At 41.9% G+C, this 26226-nt stretch overlaps 1 protein-coding gene across 2 annotated transcripts in view; it reads right to left on the minus strand.

The window, feature by feature from the left end:
• Positions 1 to 20805: 20805 nt before the first annotated feature.
• ttc38 (tetratricopeptide repeat domain 38) overlaps positions 20806 to 26226 on the minus strand; it is a 100530-nt gene continuing 95109 nt past the window's right edge. Inside the window, exon 14 of one of the 2 annotated variants that reach the window (XM_080190929.1) lies at positions 20806 to 22146. In XM_080190929.1, the coding sequence (XP_080047055.1) occupies positions 22053 to 22146 (94 nt within the window). In that variant the 3' untranslated portion in view covers positions 20806 to 22052. The remainder of the gene's footprint in view (positions 22147 to 26226) is intronic. The other variant, XM_080190928.1, reaches the window with a different exon arrangement.

The raw sequence follows: 26226 nt of genomic DNA on the forward strand, positions 1-26226 counted from the left end.
GTCGTGGAGCTTAACTGAATGACTTCCAACAACCATATGCATCTTCCTTTGTTCTAGTTATGACTCCAAGCAGCAGGGAGTTTTCCCCCAATTCTCATTGATGCCACACTTGGTCAAATGCTGCCTTGATGTCAAGAGCAGTCAAACTCTCATCTCATTGAGATGACTCAATGTACATTCATTCAAGCATCCTGACTATTACAATAAAAGTTCCATACAAATGCAAGCTGTTGCAACTAGAAATGGTAGCATTTTGGTATACTGTGGAGGGACAGCGGCAGATAACTCATTTCTGTAGGAGTCACCCGTGAGACCTCATGGTGTCTGGCCAAACATAGGCAAATAATTTTCCTGCAGATTACCATGTATGATCCTCTCTTGGCAAATTAATCAATACACCGCTTGAAAAAAGTATGGAAGGTACTGTGTGGACTATGATCTCTGAACTTATTAATAAAATATCTCTACAATATATTCATTGCTATTTCTACATTTTAAAATTGGTCCTTAGCTGAATGTAATCCTTAAAATGGCCGATCCTATATCTGTGATCCTAAAACAGAAGATGCCACTTTGCTGTTTTGGGAAAATTTGCACCTCATTATCTCTGACAAGCCACTAGCAATCACAACCAACTTCAAACAAAGTTTACAAAGGCCGTCTACATTTATAACACAAGCTTTCCTGCAGGAAACAGAGCCTAGACTAAAAGCCCCTCAAATATACCTTTCAACTCATAATGGCTGGGATGATTAGCAATCTTTGAGACCCAAACAAATGCAAAATGATGGATACATGTCCTTTGTTGAAGGCCTGGCAGATCATATTACCTAGGTCTTTGGTTTTTTAAACAAGCTAATATTGCCTTCATTAACTGAATAGTCCAGTCTACTGTTTAATATCTGACCCACAACCACACAAAAAGGAGTTCTACTGGCCTCATCTACACTGTTTCTATTGGAAATTCTGTGCCATTGCCTAAAAGGCTAATTCATTTCTCATCTTGTAAAGTCAACACACCTGGCAAAGCTAATTCTACGGCATCAGTTTTCAACCTGCAGACCTCTGTGAAGGAATACTTTATTGAACTTTGATTCTGGTTCTGAAACTCACAAAAAACAATATTTATTTTCTTTCTGGTCTCTGTACTGTAAAACCTTCTTTTCTCTATCCATCTTCTTACTTTCTGAATATGGAGGTGATGTTGCAAACCCTCCTTCCTGTGTTTTGAGCATGAATAATTAAATTAACACTTTGAGGTCGTCCTATCTCAAGTTTGTTGTGGGGTTAGAAACTTGGATCACACTAAAACCAAAACTTTGGGAAAATGTGCCACTGCTTAGAAAGAGGGAAGTAACTCAAAACATTTTTCTGTTTACATACAGGTGTTAAGGAGAAATTAGTGCTGTTTAAGATACATGGTGGCACAGTGGTTAGCACTGCTGCCTCACAGCACCAGAGACCCAGGCTCAATTCTGGCCTTGGGTGACTGTCTGAATGGAGTTTACACATTCTCCCCATGTCTGCGTGGTTTCCGCTGGGTGCTCCGGTTTCCTCCCACAGTCTAAAGATGTGCACGTTAGGTGGATTGGCCATGCTAAATTGTCCCTTACTATCTCAAGATGTGTAAGTTAGGGTGATTAGCGGAGTAAATACGTTGAGTTACGGCGATAGGGCCTGGGTGGGATGCTCTATCAGAGGGTTGATGGGCCTAATCCTTCTGCAACATAGGGATTCTATGAAACTGTTTGTAGCAGTACCAATAGTACAGAACATAATATCTTCATCAATCTACCTCCCACTGATGCAATTATCCATAATAATACTATAATGGTAGAAATAGGCACCACACAATCCTTGTTGATAAAAAGTCCCACCTTTACAGTGAGGATGCCCTTCCTCATTTTGTCTGCCACTATTATAATCCTAAATCGGATTGATTTAACAGCTCAAAATCTGAGCATTCATGAAATGCTGTGGGCCTTCCGCAGCAACAGAACCATGATCCAACACAATCTGGAATTTCATGGCTTGACATCACTCACTTCACCATTATCATTTAGTACCAAAGAAAATGTTACATGCCACAAGAGACAAATGTGAGAATGAGGTGCCAGCCTGGCGAAGCTACATGTATGCTGAGTCATAAAAACTAACTGCACAGTTGGAGGCAATCAGGCCACCACACAATTAGGCCAAATTTAGGCCCACACCTCAACTTTTTCCCCATAACTCTATAAACACTCACAATGGGTTTATTAAATGGTAAATCTATACAAGCTTCCTGCTACATTCATTGAGACCTAGAAGCGTTTGAGTATTTGCACTTGTTTCCATTTTCTATTTTAACAACTGTTTCTGTCTTAAATTGTAGCTTTGGCTTTGGCCCTTTTATTCTGACTTAAAGAATTACTACATCTAGTAGAAAATAAAACAAGACCCAAAGAAGCATCTAACTCAATAATTAGAGTGTAAAGTCTTTTATTGCATCATCTAAGAACAACTATAATCACAATTGCTAATATAAGATCGCAGAAATCAAAACACAACATACTGGAAATACTCAGCAGGTCAGATTGGATCCATGGAGAGAGAAGGTTTCAGGTTGATGACCTTGCTTCAGAAACACAGTTCTGAAAGGTTATTGATCTGACTTATTTGTGCAAATGTATGGATTCTGAGTAAGTTAAACTTCGGCCCAATCTGCATCTGTCTCTCTCCACAAGATGCTCTGTGACCTACTAAGTATTTCTAGCATTTTCTGTTTTGATTTCTGCTACCTCATCTTTTTCAATATGTTACAATTGTCCTGAACTGGAGCATTAAAGGACTTTGCCCTCTTAATTAGTTGGTTAGTTACTTCTTTCGGCTTTTATGTTTTATTTCCTATTGTTTTTGTAGGAGATTAGCAAAATCTTCAGAAATCTAACGATAGCTTCATTTTGTGCATTTCAACATTCTCACATGATTCCCAACTTCCTCAATCATGTTGTTCAGACACAGCAGCCCTATCAGCTTGGAAGTCTCCTTGCTTTTCTGACAGTAGATCAAATTACACACTGCAGGGAAGACTGAACTGTTCTACAGCAGACAGGATCAAATTACACATTCCAGACAAGTTGTTGTCTATGTGTTGTCCTCCAAGAGGACTGATCAAAAATCTGGTCTTGTCCACTTTTTTAAACAGTGTTAGAAATCAAAACTGCCTCTTATTTCTCAACAAGTGTGGGAAGATTTGAGCCACCTGTTGAGTTGACAATGGCCTATTCAGTTTATTGTAACTGACTTTAAAATTCTGAATGAGTGCATCAGTCTCAAATCCTAGAGTGCTTTTAAAACCGGAGGATCCACGAATGACATTTTCGGTGTGGCAGCCACAAGAGAAATGCTGTGAGTAAAGGAGCTGGCTATAAATTGTCTTTACCAATCTCACCAAGGCATTGAACCATCTGAGCAGAGGCAATATATTTAAGCTACTGAAGGAAATCGGATGCATGCTGAAGCTACTCAGTGTGACCTCTTTCCATGTCAACATGAAGGATAAGGTCAGAAATGATGGGGACACATCATAACCCTTTGAGATCTGTAATGGCATCAGACAAGGTTATGTTTTGGTGTCAACAGTATTCAGCATATTCTTCGCCTTGCTATTGTCAGATGCCTTCTATTCATCTACATTGTCTACTTATATAACAGAACTGACTGCTGTCCAGCCTTGCCAGCCTGAGAAGCAGTGGTGTTCAGTTGACGTGGCTGGGTACCTGAGAGATTGTATGGAAGCTTGAATGCATGTGGTGTTTCAGGGCAGAGGAATGCAGAAAGGGGAAGTGTGGATTGTTGGTGAAGGCATTTGAGAGAAAGAATTGTCTGAGAGTAGCTTCAAGCGTGTTCTTCAGGAGTGAAGTTTGGAAGATCAAATGTTGTCTTCATTCATAATGGAGCCCATTATTGGAGAAGTTGAAACTTGCAGTTATGTAGGCTACCAGTTTAGTAGCGCCTGATCTAGAACATCCATTTCATTTGGATGTAACTTCCACAAAGGAGAGTATAATGGCAATATTGAGGCAGGGCTATGCAAGCCAGAGACATACAGTAGCTTACGCCCTTGCATCCTACAGGTGGCAGAGAAGTCCTTTTAAATTTGTGAACAGCACATGTTAGCTTTCTACTGAGCAGTATGCTTCCTCACTTATGCCATGGGTTTAAAAAAGGTTATCATCCATTCATTTCATACTCCTTCAACTTTATTGAAGATTAATTTATTAAACTTTAGATGAAGTCAGGGACAGTTCAGTATCATCACAGATTGAGTAGATGAACACAAGAATTACTTCACTGGGATTTAGATGTGACCCCAGATAGCATTACCCTTCTTCCTGTAATGCTGATGTATGAAAACTATGGTCACGTGTCCTTTTCCATTAGTGGATTTTAAGCAGCATCCAATTCTTTAAGTCCCTATTGAAGAAGTTCCTGATGCTTATATTGATCATTTTGTGAGTTTCTCACACAGGATTTGCAGTAGAATTGCCTGAATGTACCCTCAAGTTCATGTATATTTATCTGTACACTCAGTTTGCAAAATCGATGGCTTATCTCATTGCAGTTAGTGAAACTACTCATTACCTTCTGAATATATGTCTAATAATGCCTGTGTTATTAATACCATGCTGACTCTTCCTCTTTGTAATAAAAATTGTTATTGTTCCTCAGATAGTACATTTTTGGGCTATGGGTTGAGTTTTCCATTCTGCAAGTTAAGTACTGTGGTGGGCTGGAAAGTTGGCTTGATTCCTAAAGTGCAGCAGGATGGATTTTTGCGCCAGATCTTCCACTTTACAGTTAATTAATTATGCATGTGAAGAGCTCTTTGAATCCCATGACTGGATGGCCAGTGATTTGTCACCCCACCATTACCTTATGGGGTTGAAGGTTCTGATGCCATATTTAGATAGTATCCATGTATACATTAACTCACTGCAGGCCAGGTGTAAGCTGAAGGAATGCATTACGATGCTGCAGGTGAACAAATTTTCTTCTCTATGATTCAGTGAGGCTTCCCTGGGGATTCTCCTCCACATGTGGAGACGCCGGTGTTGGACTTCTTACATAGTAAGAAGTCTTACAACACCAGGTTAAAGTCCAACAGGTTTATTTGGTAGCTTTCAGAGCGCTGCTCCTTCAGACCATACAAGAAAGGCAGGGAGTCCTCTTCCCAAGGAAAGGGAGCAGAAGGTCCACCCAGTAGGAGGATGTGGGAAGAGGTTGTCAGCAAGTCAACAGAGTCCCCTGGCTGCTGTACCTTCTAAGGATGACCCTATCTTTAGGGTTGAAGGTGACTTTTGCTTCTTCCATGATCATTATGATTGATGACCTTTTGTGACATTTAGTCGATATAAGTGAAGGCATTGTTGACTCCCCTACATCGAAGCATGAAGGGAATTGCTCTTGTATCGATTTACCTTCACTTTATATCTCCTGGAAACTTATAGCTATGAGATTTTCATTGCCACATCTTCCGTATCGTGCCCACACAATGGCTTCCTCATGTGACTAGTTTGAATCCTCGCCCTTTTTAGATTCATTTCTTCAACATTCATTTGAGGAGAAATGTAGCTCCTCCATGTCACACTGTGACAAAACATTCACCCTTTGCAGCACAAGATGGTGCAGGCACAACAAACAGCAGTGATCCAGAACATCCTCTGTGGTGAATATTGGTGAGCCCCTCCTGAGTTCAAAAATCTCAAGCATATCTTTAAGAAGCCAAGTCTCTATTAGGAACCTTGTGGCTGAATGTGGTGCACCATATCTTTCATCAGATGAACTCTGTGGACGACGAATGGGCATCATTAGCCTTGTCTTTATGGGGTCCCTTTGTCTTTGAGAAGTTAGAAGGGGAGGCAGTGGCTTAGTGGTACTGCCATTGGACCAGTAATCCAGAGACCCAGAGTAATGCTCTGGGGACCTGGGTTTGAATCCTACCAGCAATTAAATCTGGAATTGAAAGTCTAACAATGACAAAACCATTGTTGTAAAAATCCATCTGGTTCCCGAATGGACTTTAGGGAAAAAAATCTGCCAAGTTGTCAATAAGGCATCACTGCATGCATTCTGCACTGGTGCTTGTTTCTGTAAATAGACACAATTGAGCGACCAATAGTAGTTTCCATTGGGTTGTCTTCCTCCATATACAAGGCAGCTAAGAATTTTCCAGCCCTTAGTCCGTACATCACATACCAAGGCCACTCACTGCATCCTGAAGTGGTGGCTGATCCTTCCCCTCAAGCTGTGAATGCACATTGACAACAAGGATCCTAATTAGAGTCTAGGAACCTCCACAGTCAATCTAGTGTTGGTTGTCTTTCAATGGTCTTTACAACAAGTTTGGACACCCAGACCTTGCACTTATGTCCTGACCGCAAGTATGGTGTTTTGAATGCAGTAGGATGATGGAGGGCCCATGGTGCCTCAGTACAACATTGATTCTTGGACCCTATATCCATTCTGACATCACCGTGTAAGGTAGATTCCCACCTGAATATGCACCATTAGTAAACAGGCCAAGTTATTTTATTGTGCATGAGACCTTCGAGTCCAACACTCAGCTGTGCCAAGCTCTCCATAGATTGAGCAAGACAATTGTAGGGTACCCCTTCAGTTGGCTGAAATTGCTGTACTGAACTCCTTCCACACACCTTTTCTGACCAAGATTTTCAAACTACTTCATTGCAAGGTGAGCTTGAAATGGGAGACCAGTTTCCAACCTCCCCCATTACCCACCAAATCCCTCTCATGTTCCTCAATCCTTACCACCTCCCTAATTCCCTTCCTTGTAGCACATCCAACCTCTCCTTGTTATCCTTGAACCCAAAATTAACTATGTTGATATATCTGTCCTCTCCCTTGAACCCTTCAATGTTTGAAATATCATGCTTAATCCCCAGGACCAAATTCCTTCAGTAACTAAGTGACTGACTATGTTCTGCACACCATGCTGTGCATAACTATCATTGGCAGAGAGGTTTTCCCCCGCCCTAGACTGCAACCAAGACATGCATGCCATGCAAAGCCCTACAGTCTGTTCAATATTCACCCAGAAGCATGTCCTCAGTCCCAGAATAATCTCCCTCAATAAACCTCACCAGGGTAGTCTCAGCCGTAGGACTGTCTATTCAATATGCTGTAACAGCATGGCCTTAGCCTGGGGCAGACTCTTCAATATGCTCCTGAAAGCATGCCCTCAGCCTCAGGAGAGTCTCTGACTCCTTAGACAATCTTATAACTCTTGCCCCAGAACTGCCGTTCACTAATCTAATCTATTCATTGACATCCCCCCTCCTGCCCAAGCTCTGCCTCTGCCTTTCCTCTTCCTGCCTGTGTTTCACCACCCCCTCCTGCCTTTCCTCTGCCTTACCCCTATCTTCCTGTGTTCTAGCACCACCCCAGTCCTGCCTCTGCATTACCCCTTCCCTCCTGTGTTTCACCATCCAGTGCCCAATCCTGCTTCCATCTTCCTCCTTCCCACTGATATTGACTCCCATGCCCAGCCAATTTTTCCCATTTTATCGCAGTGTCTCAACAATGTTAAAATTAAGTTGATTTAGGTTAAAATATTGAAGGACATTATGAGTCAAGGGACCAATTTCAAGGAACCAAGACCCTAGAGGTCCTGGGATCCAAGGAAAAATAGACCAATGTATTGAACTTATGTATCATGCCATGCCTCAACTAGTGGAATGTTAAGTATTAATCTTTATTGTTCAATAAACCTACTTAATTTTCATTCTAAATTGGTGATTGTCCTTTTTCCCATTATGGTTATTCCTTGACAAAAATTTTCTTATTTTGGGGTTTCATGCAGGGTGTAAATCCCAACACTAGCAATTTGCACTTAATGCTGAAATCAATACATGTAGCAAAAGCTGTAGCTGTTCTGTCCAAGCTGAGTAAGAGTCTGTGGAAGAACAGCAAACTGACTGAGAACACCAAACTGCGAGCCTACCAAGTATTTGTCCCTGTGCGCTCCACAGTAACATATACTAGGCACTAGAAAAGGCTGAACAGTTTCCACCCTATCTCAGGTGTATCCTCAGTATCTTAGGGCAAGACAAGGTCAACTTGGGGCTCTTAATAAGTACAAATTTCATATGTTAAGAGTCCCATCGAGAGCAATACTTTATAAAAGAGAAATTAATTTTCCAATGCCTAACAGAAAGAACCAAACAACAAGATTTCACATTTTAAGACTTTTACTAATGAAACAAAATTGATAGAGATAGCTCATTACTTAATAGGTAACTAATACATCAGATAAATAAACTGTACTTTCACATTAACTAACACAACTGAAATACGTCTTAGGAAAATCTTTTATACAATTCCTCACTTCTGGCAAATATGTAGCATTATAGGAACACAGCTTCCAGTCCCTCCCAGCTCTTTCATTTCTCCCTGTCATGTCAGGTTAAAATTTCCAAGTGTTTTTTGGTAATCATTTTATTAAGCCCAAGTTTTCCGGTTTGAGTTATCAGCAACAAAAGTAAATCTTGGTAACTTGTCATTCTGTAAAACTCCCAAGAGCAGCACCTGTTCTGTTCTCTTCCTAACAAAACCTAAACATACCTGGTTGTCAACACAGAACAGTAACAAAATCTTACTGCTGTTTACTCCAGTGGAATCTTGCGGGCCCACCAATGGTGCATCCCTGCTGCAGGTTTCCCGGTGTGTTCAATGAGAAATCTCGTTGGCAATGCATGACCATAGGATCCTACTGCCAGTGAGTAGCTAAACGTGCTAGAGAGAGGGAGAAAAATCCTGCCCTTTGTTTCCAATGGGCCCGATTTTACCATCAAGTTGTGCCTGTTTTCGGGCGCAAAATTTGGTAAACTTTGTACGTATTTAAATCGACTTAGTGGACTGGACGCCCAAACTTACCAGTATTTCCCCCTTTCTCACCGTGTCCGCCTGTCCAGATTCAGCACGAAACTGACATGGTCCACAAAGGTCCGATTCGGGTGTTTCAGTTTCTGAGGAGGTAAGTTCAGAGCTTCTGGCAGCTCTCTGACTCAAATCAATGGTGAGGGGTGGGGGTGTGGTGGGGGGGGGTGCGTGGAGGCAGGTCAAATGGCTCTGTGGTGAGGGGGAGGGAGGCAGATTAGATGGTTCTCTGATGGGGGTAGGGAGACAGGTCAGATGGCTCTCTTGTGGGGAGGAGGAGGAGGGAGGCAGGTCAGATAGCTCTCTTGTGGGGAGGAGGAGGAGGGAGGCAGGTCAGATAGCTCTCTGTTGGGGGTTGTGTGAGAAACACAGCTCACAGTTAAACAATTTAGTCAAGTCAAGTTCTGAAGGAGCAAGATTTTATTTGTCGTTCTTGCAAGACCGGGTGTCTAGTCAAAATAGGCACACCTTACATAGATTTGCAGCACATTTTATACTGTTTTTCAAACATTGTGATGGCTTGTATTGTGTTATTCCCCCTTATTTGGCTGTTAACCTTGTTAACTTTAAACACTGTAAATGGCTTGTATTGTGTCATTCCTTCAATTAACACTCTCTCAACTCCCATTTTGCGCTTAATCTCATCACTGCGGTTATCTGTTTCGTGTAACCTAGTTAACTGTCTGTCATGTGCCTCCCCCTTTCTGTATGCTGCTGAACTCGTCCATCACTGCTGATTGTACTGTTAGCTCTTGCAGCCTTAAAAATTACACTACTTCTCACAATCCCCCCTTTTCTTTTTACTGTCTGTAATTTTTCACTAGCATCCCTTTTTCCAGGTTTAGTCCAGATATGCGTGAGTAGGTTGTTCCAGTTTGGCTAACATACTATTCACTTGCTCGTCCCAATCTTATATAATTTATCCAATCTACGTTCTTATTTATTGTTACCCACCAAAACAAGGATTCAAACCCAGCTGTAATCTGATTTCGAGCTTTAAATTCATCTGGAACTCCCCGAGGCACTCCTATGGGATCTAGATATATCTTTTCATCAAAAGAAATTCCTATCACTGATCTCTTGTTTTTCCTGATCCTTTTGATTTTTCAAATGCCAGGGTAAATGGTATAGCCAATTGGACAATTGCACATGTACCTTTCCACTGAGGGGGTAGAGTTGGCCTCAGTACCCTTCCTCCACAATACCACCATATATCTGCTCTGGGGACTTTCAATGATGAATAGTTCCCTCCCATTCCGTTCTCTGTAATGCTCCTGACCTCTGAGCATGATTCTAACTCCCCCATATTATGAGTTAACTCTGCCCTTTGTCGGTTCACACATGAAGTGTGATTCACAACGGCAGTGAGAAACTGAGGGGGAGTTTTTAAGTTCTTTGCTTCCACAGGAGGGAACATCAGGGATAGGGATGTGCAGTTCGGGTTGCCCCATGCTTCCTTTTCTTGATACAGGGCTAACATGCACTCCATACCTCTTCTGTCGCGTTTCCATCCCAGAGGGAAGGGTACTATTTGGGCCACTGGCTTCCCAGACGCACAGGCATAGCAATTGCTTTTATTTAAGCTTTTTACAGTGTATTTGACCCATTCTACCCAGGCATTAGTCTCCTCATACCCAGTCTCTATTTCAAGGATTTGTTTTAGGTTGTTTACTTCGACCACTCTTACTGCCCTTGGGTCGTTTTGGGGAACCTTATCATTCTAGTCAGGTGTTTTCAAATTTTTATCTACATAGATTTGGAAACAACATTTCAATTTGCTATCTTTTCCTCCCTCCTTTACCCTAATTCCAAATACTGCCTGGTGCAATTGTTGGTCCCTGGTCCAGTTACCTGTAAAGAAGGGCCCACCAGCTATGGAGTACCGGGAGAGGTTCTTAGGATCTAAGACTGGACTGCTTATTTTTTTTTTCAGTCCATTTGGTCCCTATAAGATTGTATTCCTTATCTAGGCATTCTGATCTTGGCTGCATATGTTTCTGATGAAGGGATATTATGGAAGGGAGTTTACCCCAAGGATACTTTCCGTCGGCATAAAATTGTAAGGATTCTACCGAATATTTTTGCTGGCTCACCAGATCCCCACATATTACCAAAGAACACAGGTCTGTCTCTACTACCTGTGTTGTAGTGAGATCCAGAACCGTAACTGAGCTCATAGTGTTTCCTTTGTCCTCTTCTAACTTATCTGAATTATATCCCATACTTGTAAGTACTCTCTTGGACAAGAGGAAGGAAGGCATTATCCAGGTTACCCCTTCCATTCTATCCCTTTCTCGTTACCTTTTAGGAGAGAACTTAATTCAAAACAGTTCCTTTCCCGCGCTCACGCCGCAACTAAAAATTGATTATTTTGAGTCTTTTAAATTTCAGCTTCAAAGGTTCTTCAGTCGGTTTGACCATCCACGTGTTGGAATTATCTGGAGGTTTTACCAGTCCCTTGATTATAGTATGATGTGTCCACCCCTTTTCAGCAGTCCTGATTACTGTCTCAGTTGTTAGGAGTGCTTGACATGGTTCCTCCCATTCCGGTTGCAGCTTAGTTTCTTTCCATGACTTTACCAGGACCCAATCTCCTGGTTGAATTGTATGTACCGTGAAGTCGAGGGCTGGAGTCTGCGACAATAATCCTTGTTTCCTAAGGGAAGATATCGAGGAGGACAGGCCCAGTATATATTTCTTTACAAATTGATCATTCATTTCAGGAACCGGTAACTCCCCGACTGCTCCCATATAAGGTAGTCCAAATAGCATTTCATAGGGGGATAAACCCAAATCCTTTCGAGGAGCTGTACAAATACGCAAAAGTGCTTTTGGTAAGCACTTAGTCCAAGGGAGTTTCGTTTCTATTATCAGCTTAGATCCTCTGTCCACTTTAAAACATTAGGTTCTTCTTCTAACAGTTTCAAATATAGTTGTTTAGTTTTCTGTGCGTACCCTTTGATCCACAATCTACAGTATCCTACTAATCCCAAGAACCTCCTAAGTTCCTTTTTAGTCCATAGTATATTTAGATCTAGGATTCCTTGTATTCTTTCTGGATCTATTCTTCTCCTTCCCTCACTGATTAGGTGTCCAAGGTATTTAACTTCCTTCTCTACGTACTGCAGCTTTTTCTTTGGCACCCTGAATCCCTGTTGTCCCAGATAATTCAATAAGCTATTTGTGGCTTCTATTACCTTTTCCTTTCCTCCTCCTGTTACTAGTAGGTCATCTACATATTGTAGTAACGTGATTTCATCAGGCTTTTTAAATCTTTCTAACACCTGCTCTAAGACTTGACCGAAAAGATTTGGGGACTCTGTGAACCCCTGTGGGAGCACTGTCCACCTGAACTGCTGTTTCCGTCCTGTGATAGGATTTTCCCACTCAAAAGCAAATAAGTCTCGACTTTCTTCCACCAGTGGGCATGTCCAAAATGCATCTTTTAGGTCCACTACACTGAACCATCCGTGATCAGGAGGAATCTTGCTTAATAAAATATAAGGATTAGGGTCAACGGGGTGTCGCATCGTCACTATCTGGTTCAGGGCCCTTAGGTCCTGTACCAGGCGGTACGTTCCCTCAGGCTTCTTTACAGGCAATATAGGGGTATTATAAGGGGACATGCAGGGTTCTAACAGTCCATCTCTAACCAATCCTTCAATTACTGGCTGTAATCCTTTTTTTTCCTTGCAAAGGTATAGGGTATTGCTTAACACACACCGTCTCTCCTTCTTTTAAATTTATTTGCAGAGGAGGAGCGTCTAATCCCCCTCGGTTTCCTTCCCCTGCCCAGACTATCGGGTCTATTTGCTGTTCCTGTCCGTCTGTTAATACTGCCGGGGTAGGGAGGTGATGTCCCTCTGCAGTAGTCTTCTAACACTTGGTTTTGTTTCTCCAGTTCCCTTACTCTGAATTCTAATTCCTTAATCTTTTTTATCCCCACTCCACTTCTTAGTGGAAGTGACTACTTGTTCAATTAGTCCAGCTAACTGATGTATTAACAATACTGCTATTTTCTTTGTTTGGTTTCTCTTTTCTAACTCTCTAATCTGTGATTCTGACGTTTTAATTTTCTCCTTGTCGTCAGCCCAATATTTTTTTACCCAAGACTGAGATGTGTTCAATTAATCTGGTTTAAACCTGTTCAATTAATTCGAACTAAGAGAATTCCAATTTTCTTAGTTCTGTCCTTTTTTTTCAATCATTTCCATTGTTGATCTAGTGGGTGAAATGGATCCCACCCCTAGGTCGCTCTTATCACAGTCCGGTGATACCTATCAGGGGTGATCAGTCCCCTCCGTACCACCGCTTACACTCGTGAGCTTACACCTTTAAGCTCACACTATTAAGCCAGCTTTCTTTCTTACTCACGTCTGAACACCACATCCCAGGCATCCTTCTCTAGCCTTTACACCCACTTCAAACTCCTGAGCTTTGCGTAGGGGGCTACCCCTCTTAACAACTGGTCTAGGGCTAGGTGTAAAGACAGATGCCTCCTTGTCTGTACGTGCTCAGCTCAGACCTCTCACACACACTCACACTTTTTCATCACAGATGAGCACCTACTGTACTTTGATTCACTCCCTTAAATTTGGTAATCTGTTCCGGAGCTCCAGTTGTGGCCATTCAACCGGACCCGTAAACAGATCCCAGGTTTCGGCACCAATCCTTGTAGGTAAAGATACCTCTGAGACTAATTGTGAGTCAAAGTACAGCAGTTTAATTAACTAAAGCCTGATTCAGAAAATCCAAAATAAGATTTATTTTTATCACCATTAAATATCCTCACTAAATCAAGACCCTTGCACCTTCTTACAATTCTGGTACAATAAAACAAAACATCACTTGGAGCACAGATGCACGAAGAAATACTGAAAGCATTCTAATGTGCAATCTACATGTTTAATTATTTCTACAGCTCTGCCTTTGTAACCAACACAGGCAAGTACAAAATCAAAACTACTGTGTGCCTAAATGGTTATCTCTCCTCACAACTTTAAGATGCAATATAATGCCACCTTTCCCACTTGGCAGAATTCAAATTTCTGTCCGATCCCTACATAATTTAGTAAACTTAAAAACTTAAAGCAATTCACTTTGATTGGCTATATCTATTACATCACATGAGGGTCTCAATTACACAGTTACACTCTCTCTCTCTCTCTCTCTGTACCATACAGAGTCAGCCTGCTTGTCTCTTTTTAACCCTTTACTGATGGGAGCTCACTGGCCTCTAATAAATTTGACCATGTTTTGATTCGGGTGCCTCATGTCGTGACAAATCCCTTTCTCTCTCAAACAGTCATATAGTCATGCACAATTCCAAATACATAACCACTATTAGCGTTCTCCCCGCACCTCAGTAAAAGCCCATGTCAGGGTTCCCAGTTCCACTGACATACTTCTCTCTACCTCTTTCTGCTCAGACCAATTGTAGGTCCATCCCATTCATGCTGATCCATCTATATACTTCGTGACCCATCCACAAACTCCAGTGCCTCTAGGGGCACCTCCCTTATTCGACTTTCCTCTGCTCCCTCATCACATAACCTCCCCCGCAGCCCCTAAATTAACATTATCCAGCAACTTGCATGATCAATTCCTTCCTGGGACGCCGGCTGCTTCTGTCTCACATATTTATTAAGAATCTGACAAACCCAATCCTCAACCGAACCGTACTTTGGCCAGAAGACGGACGGACTCCTGATTGGTTCCTTCACCCAAACAAAACACAATATTTCATCATTGTCATCTTGTTTTTATCCCTAGTACTAGTGCCCAAACCTTCCAACATCCTTCCCAACGGACTTTCTGGAGGGATGTTCCCTGGGGCCCCACCCTTCTTCCAACATCTGTCCCAAAGGACTTTCTGGAGGGATGTTCCCTGGGGCCCCACCCTTTCTCCGCGGATTCCCAGCACCTTTCCCGGGGGACTTTGTCCTACTACCCCCACTTCCCATGGTTTACCTACCACGACCCGGTCGCCAAGGCAATACTTAAAAGTCACTTTTCTTACCTTGGTCCGCAGCGTTGCCCGACACGACGGTGCCTATCGTTTCCCACTTACTCGTTCAGAACAACTTTCCTAGGATTCTCAACAGTCAGTGGCAGAGAAGTCCACCGATGAACACCTGGGACCATTCAATTTGGAACGGGACGCGTCTTCCCAGTTGTCACCGGCAACCTCCCTACCAGGGATGTTAGGATCCCGGACGAGCCCCCAATTGTGAGAACCACAGCTCACAGTTAAACAATTTAGTCAAGTCAAGTTCTGAAGGAGCAAGATTTTATTTGTCGTTCTTGCAAGACCGGGTGTCTAGTCAAAATAGGCACACCTTACATAGATTTGCAGCACATTTTATACTGTTTTTCAAACATTGTGATGGCTTGTATTGTGTTATTCCCCCTTATTTGGCTGTTAACCTTGTTAACTTTAAACACTGTAAATGGCTTGTATTGTGTCATTCCTTCAATTAACACTCTCTCAACTCCCATTTTGCGCTTAATCTCATCACTGCGGTTATCTGTTTCGTGTAACCTAGTTAACTGTCTGTCATGTGCCTCCCCCTTTCTGTATGCTGCTGAACTCGTCCATCACTGCTGATTGTACTGTTAGCTCTTGCAGCCTTAAAAATTACACTACTTCTCACAGTTGGGAGGTGAGTTAGATGGCTGTCTGTGGGAGAAGGCAGGGGGGTCTACTGCTACTGCGCATGACTGTCGTAATCAGTCTAGGTAGCGGGGGGTTGGGGGGATAAGGGGTCAGTTATGTTGTGGGGGTGGGCCAATGTCTGCAGGAGCCAGGGGGAGGCATTATCCGGCCTGGGAGCGATGTGGCGGGAGAGCATTTTTCTATTTTTTTTAACTGCACATGGCAGTTGAAGGCTCCAATTGAAGCAGCGGCATTTCGGGCACGATAAGCCCCATCCACAAGCTTCTGTATCACGATTCAGAATCACTGCTTTTTTTCAGGCAGAGTGTACGTGAGGGGTCAGAAAATGGGTCTCAAAGTCAAATCTGAAACACTCCCAGATTTAGCACTTAGAATCAAAATGGTAAAATTGGGCCCAATGTCTCAAACAACAGCTGTCTTTCCTCTGTAAAATAACCGAACAAGTGCTAAAGCTGGCAACTGAGACTTCAATGAGCTGAATTTTACAATGCCAATACGTAGCAACCCCCTCCCCACCCCAGTTCCCCTCACCCCAACCCCCAGCATTCTCAGTGGCGAGAACCATGATAGCAAACACAGGCTTAAGAAACTGCCCTGCATCTCTTGAGAGAGACTGTAACATCACATTGTGAATTACTGACTGGGATGATCAGTTCAAATTGCATTGCCTGCCATTCCCAAGGTGTGGCCTTGAACCTCTAAACGTTGCAGTCATTCTGGGCACTAGCTGGATACTTTTGTGGCATTCTTTCCCCTTATTCTTTCAAGGGATGTCTGTGGCACTGGCAAGGCTAACATTTGTTCCTCATTTTTGATTGCCTTCAACTAAATGGTTTGCTATGCTATTTCAGATAGCAGTTAAGAGTAAAACACTTTAATGCAGGTATGGAATCACCTGTAGGCCAGACCAGGTAAGGATGGCAGATTTTCTTCCCTAAAGGACGTTAAAGAACCAGATGGGTTGATATAACACTCAATGATAGTTGTCCTGGTAACCATTATTGAGACTGGCTTTACATTTCAGATTTATTAATTGAATTTAAACTCCATCAACTGCTGTGGTGATATTTGAACTTACGTTCCCAGAGCATTAGCCTGGGTCTCTGCATTACTAGTCCAGTGACATTACTAGTCAGTGATATTACTAGCCCAGTGAAATTACTAGTCAGCGATATTACTAGCCCAGTGAAATTACTAGTCCAGAGATATTACTACTTCAGTGATATTACGAGTTCAGTGATATTACTAGTCCAGTGATACCATCATCTCTCCCAGAGAACTAAAGCTTCAGCTCACTATTATACAAAGCTGGTCACAGATGCAATGTTTAAGCAAGCCAAATGACATCATCTCCTTCACCTCAATGATGTAGTCAGGCTGAGAGGGCCAGGGACATTGTATGTATTGCTGGATTCCCTAAAGCTCAACAGTGTGATAGATTGCAGGCCTGTGGCTGTCAAAGATCCATCGGGACATCCAGTGGCATTTCGGGTCAATCACAAAGGTTTTCATTTCATCAATGCCCAACTTGTGTGTGACCATCATCAAAGGATCCTGCAGGTATGTGTCTGCCATCCTGGGAATGGTCACGACTCTTACATCCTTAGGCATTCCCAGGAGCCATGGATGTTCTGTCTATCAGAGTCAAGGATTGGTTTCTTAGAGACAAAGAATACCCGCCGAAGATATGACTCCAGTGAGAAACCTGTGGATAAAGACTGAGATGCATTCCAATCAAAGCTATACATCTTCCAGGGCCATCACCTTTGGTCTGCTCAAAATGTGGGCATAGTAAGAATTCTTACAACACCAGATTAAAGCCCAACAGATTTATTTGGAAGCACGAGCTTTTGGAGTGCTGCTCCTGTATCATCTGGCTTAGATGCTTGGACTTTCTGCAATACTCTGCCATTCGTATCTCACTAATTGTCACCTGCTATGCCACACACAATCTGGCGCTCCAGAAAAAGCATGGGCAGGGACTATCTGAAGGAGTGAGCCATACCGTTTGATAACAAATCTCATGATGGGTCTGAGGATGAGCAGTAAGTCACCATGGAGCCGTCCATAAATTGAGCTCCATCTAGCAGCTTCTAGAGGGGGTGAGGATTCAAAGCAGAAAGTGCTGGAAAAAGTCAGGTGGTCTTTCAACCTATGTGGACAGACAAACAGTAAATACTGAATTCTGAATACTTAAAATCCAGAAGGGGAATAGAACAGGTGACCATACAAATTATGAACAGGATTAGACCATTTGACTCCTTGAGCCTTCTCTGCCCTTCAGCAATATCATGGCTGATCTTCTTGTAGCCTCAACTCCACATTACTTGCTACTCCTATACCCTTTCACTCCCTTGTAAATCCAGAATCTATCTAACTCAGCCTTAAAATATTCAGTGACCCAGCCTTAACTGCTACCTGGGGAAAAGATTTCCATGGACTCAAGACACTCAGAGAAAAAAATTCTTCTCATTACCATCTTAAATGGGAAACCCTTTATTTTTAAACTGTGTCCCCTTGTTCTGGTTTGTCCCACAAGGAGAAACATCCCTTCAGCATCCACCCTTCACTGCCCCTTGGGACCTTATGTTTCAATAAGATTGCTTCTCATTCTTCTAAATTTTAATGGTTACAGGCCCAACCTGTTCAACCTTTTCTCATAGGATAGTCCCCTCATCCCAGGAATGAATCAAGTGAATCTTCTCTGAATTGCTTCAAATGTAATTATATCCTTTCTAAATAAGTACTCTAGATGTGGCCTCATCAATACTTTATACAACTGTAGCAAAATATCTCTACTTTTATATTCCAGTCCCTTTGCAACAAACAACACCATTCCATTTGCATGCCTAATCACTTGTTATTCCAGCAAACTAACATGATGATTCGTGTACCAGGATACCTAGACCCTCTGTATCTCAGAGTTTTGAAATCTCTAAATAATATGCTGCCTTTTTATTCTTCCTACCAAAGTAGACAAGTTCATATTTTCCAACAGTATACTCCATTTACCAATTTTTTGCCTACACACTCAACTAACTATATATATGTATATAGTTTACAGACTCCTTAAGTCCTCTTCATAACTTACTTGCCTACCTATGTTTGTCTCCTCAGCAAATTTAGCAACCATACATTCAGTCCCTTCATCCACATCATTAATGTAGCTTATAAAAAGTTGCGGCCCTAGCACTGAGCCACTCATTACATCTTGCCAACCTGAAAATAACCCATTTATGCCTACTGTTTCCCTTTAGCTAACCAATCCTCTTTGCTGTTGGGAAAACCATATCTTCATTAATTATATTTTTTAAACTTGGCAGGACATTGCTTAATTTGGACACATGGGGGGGGGGGTTCTCCCATCCCGCTTGCCACGGGAATCATAGCGGACAGGGCGGGGGGGGTGGGTTGGGGAGGGGCATGGACCACACAACGTTCTGTTGACCTTGGGTGGGGTTCTCCAGTTTTGGGGCGAGTGTGGCCAGACAATCCTACTCATGATCTTTTTTATTTCGAAAAATCTAAACATTCACCTGTGGATCGGGAGCAACAATGCCTTTTCTAAGAAATCACCTAACCAGCTTGGTACTTGAGCAGGACGAGCTGTTTGCTTGCTTGCACTGCAATTATTTTTAATTGATAAGGGAAAAAAATTGGTTTGCAGGTTACTGATTTACTGAAATCATCTAACAAGGGAGCTGTAATTTTGAACCTGTTGTTTTTGAACTCCATTTTGAGGAATAAGCTGCGATGAAAAGTTGTCTTAACTACTCTCTCCCTGCCTTGCTTGAAACTCTATGTGTGGTTATCAACCTGCAGCCAGAGAATCTTGATCTGAATGTAATTTGCCTATACTTCGGAACCTGCGAAGCTGAAACAAGAAGAATTGACCCAGCACTATATTCTCCTCCATGACATAGCTCCATTGGTGGCAACCTCCAGACATCCTTTAGGACCAGTCTTCACACAAAGGAGCTCCAGGTCGACAGTGCCAAGACCCTGCAATCTTCATCCTTTGTTTTATAAAGCCCATCCTGCAAAGACCCTATCTGTTTGTCTTTGTTTGTGTGTGTGCATGCTTGTTCTGGGTATTTTTAGAAGGGATAGATAGTTATACTTCAAGTACAATTGTGTGTTCAAAGTAAAATTCTGCTGGATATCTGAAATAGAAACAGAAAATGCTTGAAAAAGTTAGCAGGTCTGGTAGCATCTGTGGAAAAAGAAACAGAGTTAACATTTCAAGTCCATATAACTCGAGTAATTGTCTCTCCACAGGGGCTGCCAGACATAATGAGTCTTACCAGCCATTAACGCCACACCCCTGCTGTAGGCCAAATCTCCATTTGCTGCAGCAGCATGGGAAAATTCCACCAGCGTGAACAGTCATAACATTCCAGCTAGTGAGTCTTTCATCTTTCCAGAATTTTATCTTTTTATTTACAATTGTGTGTTAACTGGTTCTTGCAACTATTTTTTTCACATGTTTTGTTTGATTAATTATATATCATTCTGAATTTAAAAGAAGTCATCATAATCTGACAGTGGCAAAGCTAAATGATTGGCTGTTTTAGTCACTGAATTAAACTAGGTCTTGCTGCGGCTGTATAGGGCATTGGTGAGGCCGCAGCTGGAGTACTGTGTGCAGTTTTGGTCGCCGTACTTACGCAAGGATATTTTGGCCTTGGAGGGAGTGCAGAGGAAGTTTACTAGGCTGATGCCGGAGTTGAGGGGGTTGAGCTATGAGGAGAGGCTGAATAAACTAGGCTTGTACTCATTAGAGTTTAGAAGAATGAGGGGAGATCTCATTGAGACATATAAGATGGTGAATGGGATGGATAGGATAGAGGTGGAGAAGCTCTTCCCGCTCAGAAAGGACAGTAGGACTAGGGGGCACAGCCTCAAGATAAAGGGGGGGGGCGGTTTAGAACGGAGTTGAGGAGGAACTTCTTCACTCAAAGGGTGGTGAATCTCTGGAATTCTCTGCCCGTTGAGGTGGTGGAGGCTGCCTCGCTAAGTATTTTTAAGACGTGGGTTGATGGGTTTTTGATAAGCGAGGGGATTAAGGGTTATGGGGAGAGGGCGGGAATTTGGAACTGAACCACGACAGATCAGCTATGATCTTATTGAATGGCGGGGCAGGCTCGAAGGGCTAGATGGCCTACTCCTGCTCCTATTTCTTATGTTCTTATGTTATGTTCTAATGGCAAGACCCTGGAGTAGTGGGGCTAGATAAACTACACACTCCTCCCTTCATAACAATGTTACTCTCTACAGCATGAACACTTATTTTGTGTAGTAACCATTGACATGAGACTTAATCAAATGCCTTCTGTAAATCTAGGTACACCACATACATAGGCTCCTCTTTATCCATGTTGTTTGTCACTTACTGTAAGAACTGTATAAGTTAGTTGAACACAATTTCCTTTTCACAAAATCATGTTGACAATGCCTGATTGCGCTGAGATTTTCTAAGTGCCTGCTATAACTCCTTAATAATAGATACCAGTATTTCCCTAGGACAGATATTAATCTAACTGGTCTATAGTTTCCTACTTCCTGTCTCCCTCTGAACTCGAATGGGGAGGGGGATTACATGTGACATTTTACAATCTTTGGGACTTTTCCAAGATCTATGAAATATTGGAAAATTACGTCCAATGCATTTGATTCAGCAGCTACTTTTAAGATCCTAGACTGAAGTCCTTTACATTCTGGGGACTTGTCAGCTTTTAGTTTTAATAATTTTCTCAGTAGTCCTTCCCTGATGATTCTAATTGTTTCAGGTTCCTCCCTTCTTTTTACCTCTGGATGCACACTTATTCATTTCCAAGGAGATTACTTTCATGCCTTATTGTTGCTCATATCAGCTCTTTGGAGACTCAGGCAGCTTGTGTTGCAAAATAGTTTTCTGAACATGACCTATTCCACCCAAGGAGAAATCTCAGGCCTTTGCGATAGTAACTTACATCCCTTGTGAAATGGATCACCATATGAGAAAATCATATTCACCTCTTCAATAACAAAGTCTATTTTGAATGATTGCTTTCCAACAATGCATGGAGATAAACATCAGTTGACAATAGGCTGGTTCTGAATCCATACATATGAACATTTCAGTATACTTTTGTCCATTTATTAATTTTATTGTGAAAGCAAATTGAGTACAAAGACAATCCTTCCCCCACCCCCAGCTACTTATACCTTCACCTGCTGCAGCCTCTTTCCTTTTCCAGTCTTGCTCCATGCCCCCACTCTCTTTCCCATCCTGTTTCTGTATTCCTTCCCACCCTTTTTACCCTCCTGTCCCTCTCGTGCCCTGTCTCCATCATCTCCTTCCTCAGTAACAACCACAATCACTCATTACTAGCGGATCCCCAGACCCAAATTAAAGTACTTGTCTCATTTAAATTGCAAGTGCTTTAGTCCTGATTTAGTCTACATTATGCAGTGCTATGGTTTTGCGAATTAGTCTTTCAGTCATTGGTGAGTTTGGTCTGAAGGCATCTCGTTCCATTAGTAGGCACCTGTTGGTAAAAGAAAAAAATTAAAAGTTAGCAAATTACATGGTAGCCAGTCATAATGTTTAGAAAAATCAATTTAGATCTAAAGCCCACATGTCTATATTATACTATGTGAAAGCTCTGAAATTGCACCATGGAATAATAACTTACATGTAATTAGTGTACTCATCTGAAATACACCAACACCTCTACTAAAATAATCAGAAATTTCAAATGTGTTAAGTATTTGATTCCATTTCTCATGAGATGGAGAATCTGGTGAATTGGTATGATGATAATATCTCCCTCAATGTCAGTAAAACAAAGGAGATAGTCATCGACTTCAGGAAACATGGTGGAGGACATACCTCTGTCTACATCAACAGGGATGAAGTGGAAATGGTTGAGAGCTTCAGGTTTCTAGGTGCCCAGATCACCAACAACCTGTCCTGGTCCTTCCATGCTGACGCTATAGTTAAGAAAGCCCACCAACACCTCTACTTTCTCAGGAGGCTCAGAAATTTAGAATGTCCGCTACCACTCTCATCAACTTTTACAGATGCACCATACATTTCTGGATGTATCACAGCTTGGTATGGTTCCTGCTCTGCTCAAGACCACAAGAAAGTACAAAGATTATGAACGAAGCCAGCCTCCCATTAATTGTTTCTGTCTACACTTCCTGCTGCCTCGGAAAAGCAGCCAGCATAATCAAGGACCCCTCGCACCCCGGACATACTCTTTTCCACTTTCTCCTGTCAGGAAAAAGATACAAAAGTTTGAGGTCATGTACCAACTGACTCAAGAACAGCTTCTTCCCTGCTGCCATCAGACTTTTGAAATGGACCTACCTTATATTAAATTGATCTTTCTCTACACCCTAGCTATGACTAAGATTATATTCTGCATTTTCTCCTTTCCTTCTCTATGTACGATATGCTTTGTCCGTATAGTGCGCAAAAAACAGTACTTTTCACTGGATTCCAATACATGTGACAATGATAAGTCAAAATTCCCCTTAACAGAGTTTCAGGATCCAAGCGCTTCATCTCCTACTTTTTTTGAAAATGATATAGTTTTCAGAATGAACACAGTCCCTGTTATTCTGCTGTTTAATGCTGATGTTCTCTTGCAGTTATTACATCACACACCCATTGCTCAGATAGTCAGCTAACATATCTAAGCAGCAGATCATGGAATAACAATTATTTTTCAATTGTAAAATAATGTTCAATCTGAAAATGAAGTACAAATATGCTAAGGATTATTATGCAATCTTCTTTTCTTATGATTGATGTAGGTGGAAAACAACAACTGTTATTTTATATTTGGGTGGTTTAGTCGGATAATTGCATCAGGACCATCAAAGTGTATCATTGTAATTGTGAAACGGGCATCAAGCCATTTTACGTTCCATACGCAGATGTGGGTGACCATAGTCATACAGGGCAATCTTACCAAAAAAATTCTAAGTCCAGAACGACCATGAAAACGGGAGAGTTTCAGATCTGTTTTTTCAGCAAGGCCACAAGTCCAATCTTCTGCCACTCTGTGCAAAAGATGATGTTAAACCTGTTTCCCGCCTGTAGGGGGAGGTGACAAAGCTTGAGCTTGCCAGAAAGCCAGCAGTTCACAATAGAGAGCGCGATCATGCTTGCGCAGATCTCACTGTTCTCACTGTTGCAAAACAGAGAGATCTGTTAGTCACCTCCATCCTCTGTATACCGCTCACGATAGCTGGCCTTTGCGGTCAATTGCGACCTCCCTCCTGGGCTGGTCGATCAACCACAGGACAAGAGGATAAGATTGCCCCCGTAGTTTTTAATTTTCCATTGTGCACCAAGTATCTGCATCTACCAATTTAGTGTTACCGAAGAGCTATATGCAAGATGGAAGTCGGGAGTCTTCTATGTCTGGTATTTTGCATGATATATGTTTGTGACTTCTTGTGAATCCATTCAGCTTTTCAACCTTCATTAGAGTTGAAGTTGCAAATGGCTCTGATTTACAAATGATATATGTCTTTTACTTTCTATTCTGTTAGGTTTGGGAATTTTCAAAATTCTAAAATTATTAAAAAAGGTACAAGAAAAAGGGATTTTTGAATGATAAAATTTACACTTCCAGTATTTAGGTACTCTATCATGGAAAGGCTTTTCTACTTGTGGTGGCAGTATTCAAGTCTTGGACAAATTTAGAGTGATGGAATTATGCACTGAATTTTCCACTTTAAACATTTTACAGAGGGGGAAATAAATGATGACATACATATGACATCATGGTGGAAGCTGAAATATGAAACACTTAAAATATCAAAACTATATTGTTTATCATAATTCTGACATTCCATAAATGTAAAATTAGTTTTTCCAGGCCTCTCAGCAGTGATGTGCACTTGGTGCCCAATTTGTATCCCAGTTACACCACTTTCAAATATCCAGGCATTTTTACAACATGGCTAATCACACAAAAGAGAAAGTTCCTATCAGTTCATGCAAACTCCATGATTTCTAATGATTGTAGCATGGTTGGACTTCAACAGTGCATTCTATAGTAAAGTGTAAAATCACTGAAAGCCATTTAACATCACATGTGCAGACTTGAGAAGTCTCTTAGTTTCAGAGGAACAATGACAGTAAGTGTGAGTTTTACTATAATGACGACAACAAAATCCAGGCCATTAAATGAATCACAAACTAAGCTAAGTGGAAGTGATTGTCATTGCTAATCATAACTAGCTATGTAAAGAACGTATCATTCCTAAGATTTTGGTCAAATTTTATAGAATCATAGAATCCCCATAGTGCAGAAAAAGGCCATCTGGCCCATCGAGTCTACACTGAAAGAGCATCCTTCCCAGGCCCTCCTCTTCACTCTATCCCTGTAACTCTGTGCATTTGCCCTGCACATCTTTGGACTGTGGCAGGAAACTGGAGCTCCCAGAGGAAAGCAGTGCTGATACAAGGAGAACATGCAAATTCTACAGTCACCCAAGGCTGGAATCAACCCGGTTCCCCAGTGCTACAACTGTGCCACCATGCACTTAAATTTAGAAGTAATGATCTTGCAGTACCTTGTGCAGTAATTAAGGAGTCAAAAAGTAGTGTTTTCAAGAAACAATGGCCTGAGGAAACTGAAGATTGCACTGACATACCCATTTCCAGCATACACCAGCAAGCATGACTGCCTTAAGAACATAAGAAATAGGAGCAGGAGTAGGCCATCTAGCCCTTCGAGCCTGCCCCGCCATTCAATAAGATCATGGCTGATCTGTCGTGCTCAGTTCCACATTCCCGCCCTCTCCCCATAACCCTTAATCCCCTCTCTTATCAAAAACCCATCAACCCGCGTCTTAAAAATATTTAGCGAGGTAGCCTCCACCACTTCAACGGGCAGAGAATTCCAGAGATTCACCACCCTTTGAGTGAAGAAGTTCCTCCTCAACTCCGTTCTAAACCGCCCCCCGCTTTATCTTGAGGCTGTGCCCCCTAGTCCTACTATCCTTTCTGAGCAGGAAGAGTCTCTCCACCTCTATCCTATCCATCCCATTCATCATCTTATACGTCTCAATGAGATCTCCCCTCATTCTTCTAAACTCTAACGAGTACAAGCCTAGTTTATTCAGCCTCTCCTCATAGCTCAACCCCCTCAACTCCGGCATCAGCCTAGTAAACCTCCTCTGCACTCCCTCCAAGGCCAAAATATCCTTGCGTAAGTACGGCGCCCAAAACTGCACACAGTACTCCAGCTGCGGCCTCACCAATGCCCTATACAGCAAGACCTCCCTACTTTTATATTCAATTAATTGGGTTTTAAGTAACGTCAGTAAATCTGAAATAAATTATTAATTCTAATTCAATTACAAGATTTAGATCATAAGAAATAGTGCAGAGGTTTAACTTGCCATTCATTCACTTGTCCAATTCATGTTCAAACCTTAGCTAGACTAATGAGCTGAAAATCTCTGTTTTACTACGCTCAGAAACGACATTAATTTTGTTAGTCTTAATCAAATTCCATGTGGATAGATTTCGGCAGCACCAAATTGAGCAAGTATTGCCATTAATTTGACAAAATTGTTTAGGAATTGTCTCCGTCTATGAA

This window comes from Carcharhinus amblyrhynchos, chromosome 6 (genome assembly GCF_965287045.1).
Source record: "Carcharhinus amblyrhynchos chromosome 6, sCarAmb.v2.hapA, whole genome shotgun sequence".
Classification (NCBI taxonomy): domain Eukaryota; kingdom Metazoa; phylum Chordata; class Chondrichthyes; order Carcharhiniformes; family Carcharhinidae; genus Carcharhinus; species Carcharhinus amblyrhynchos.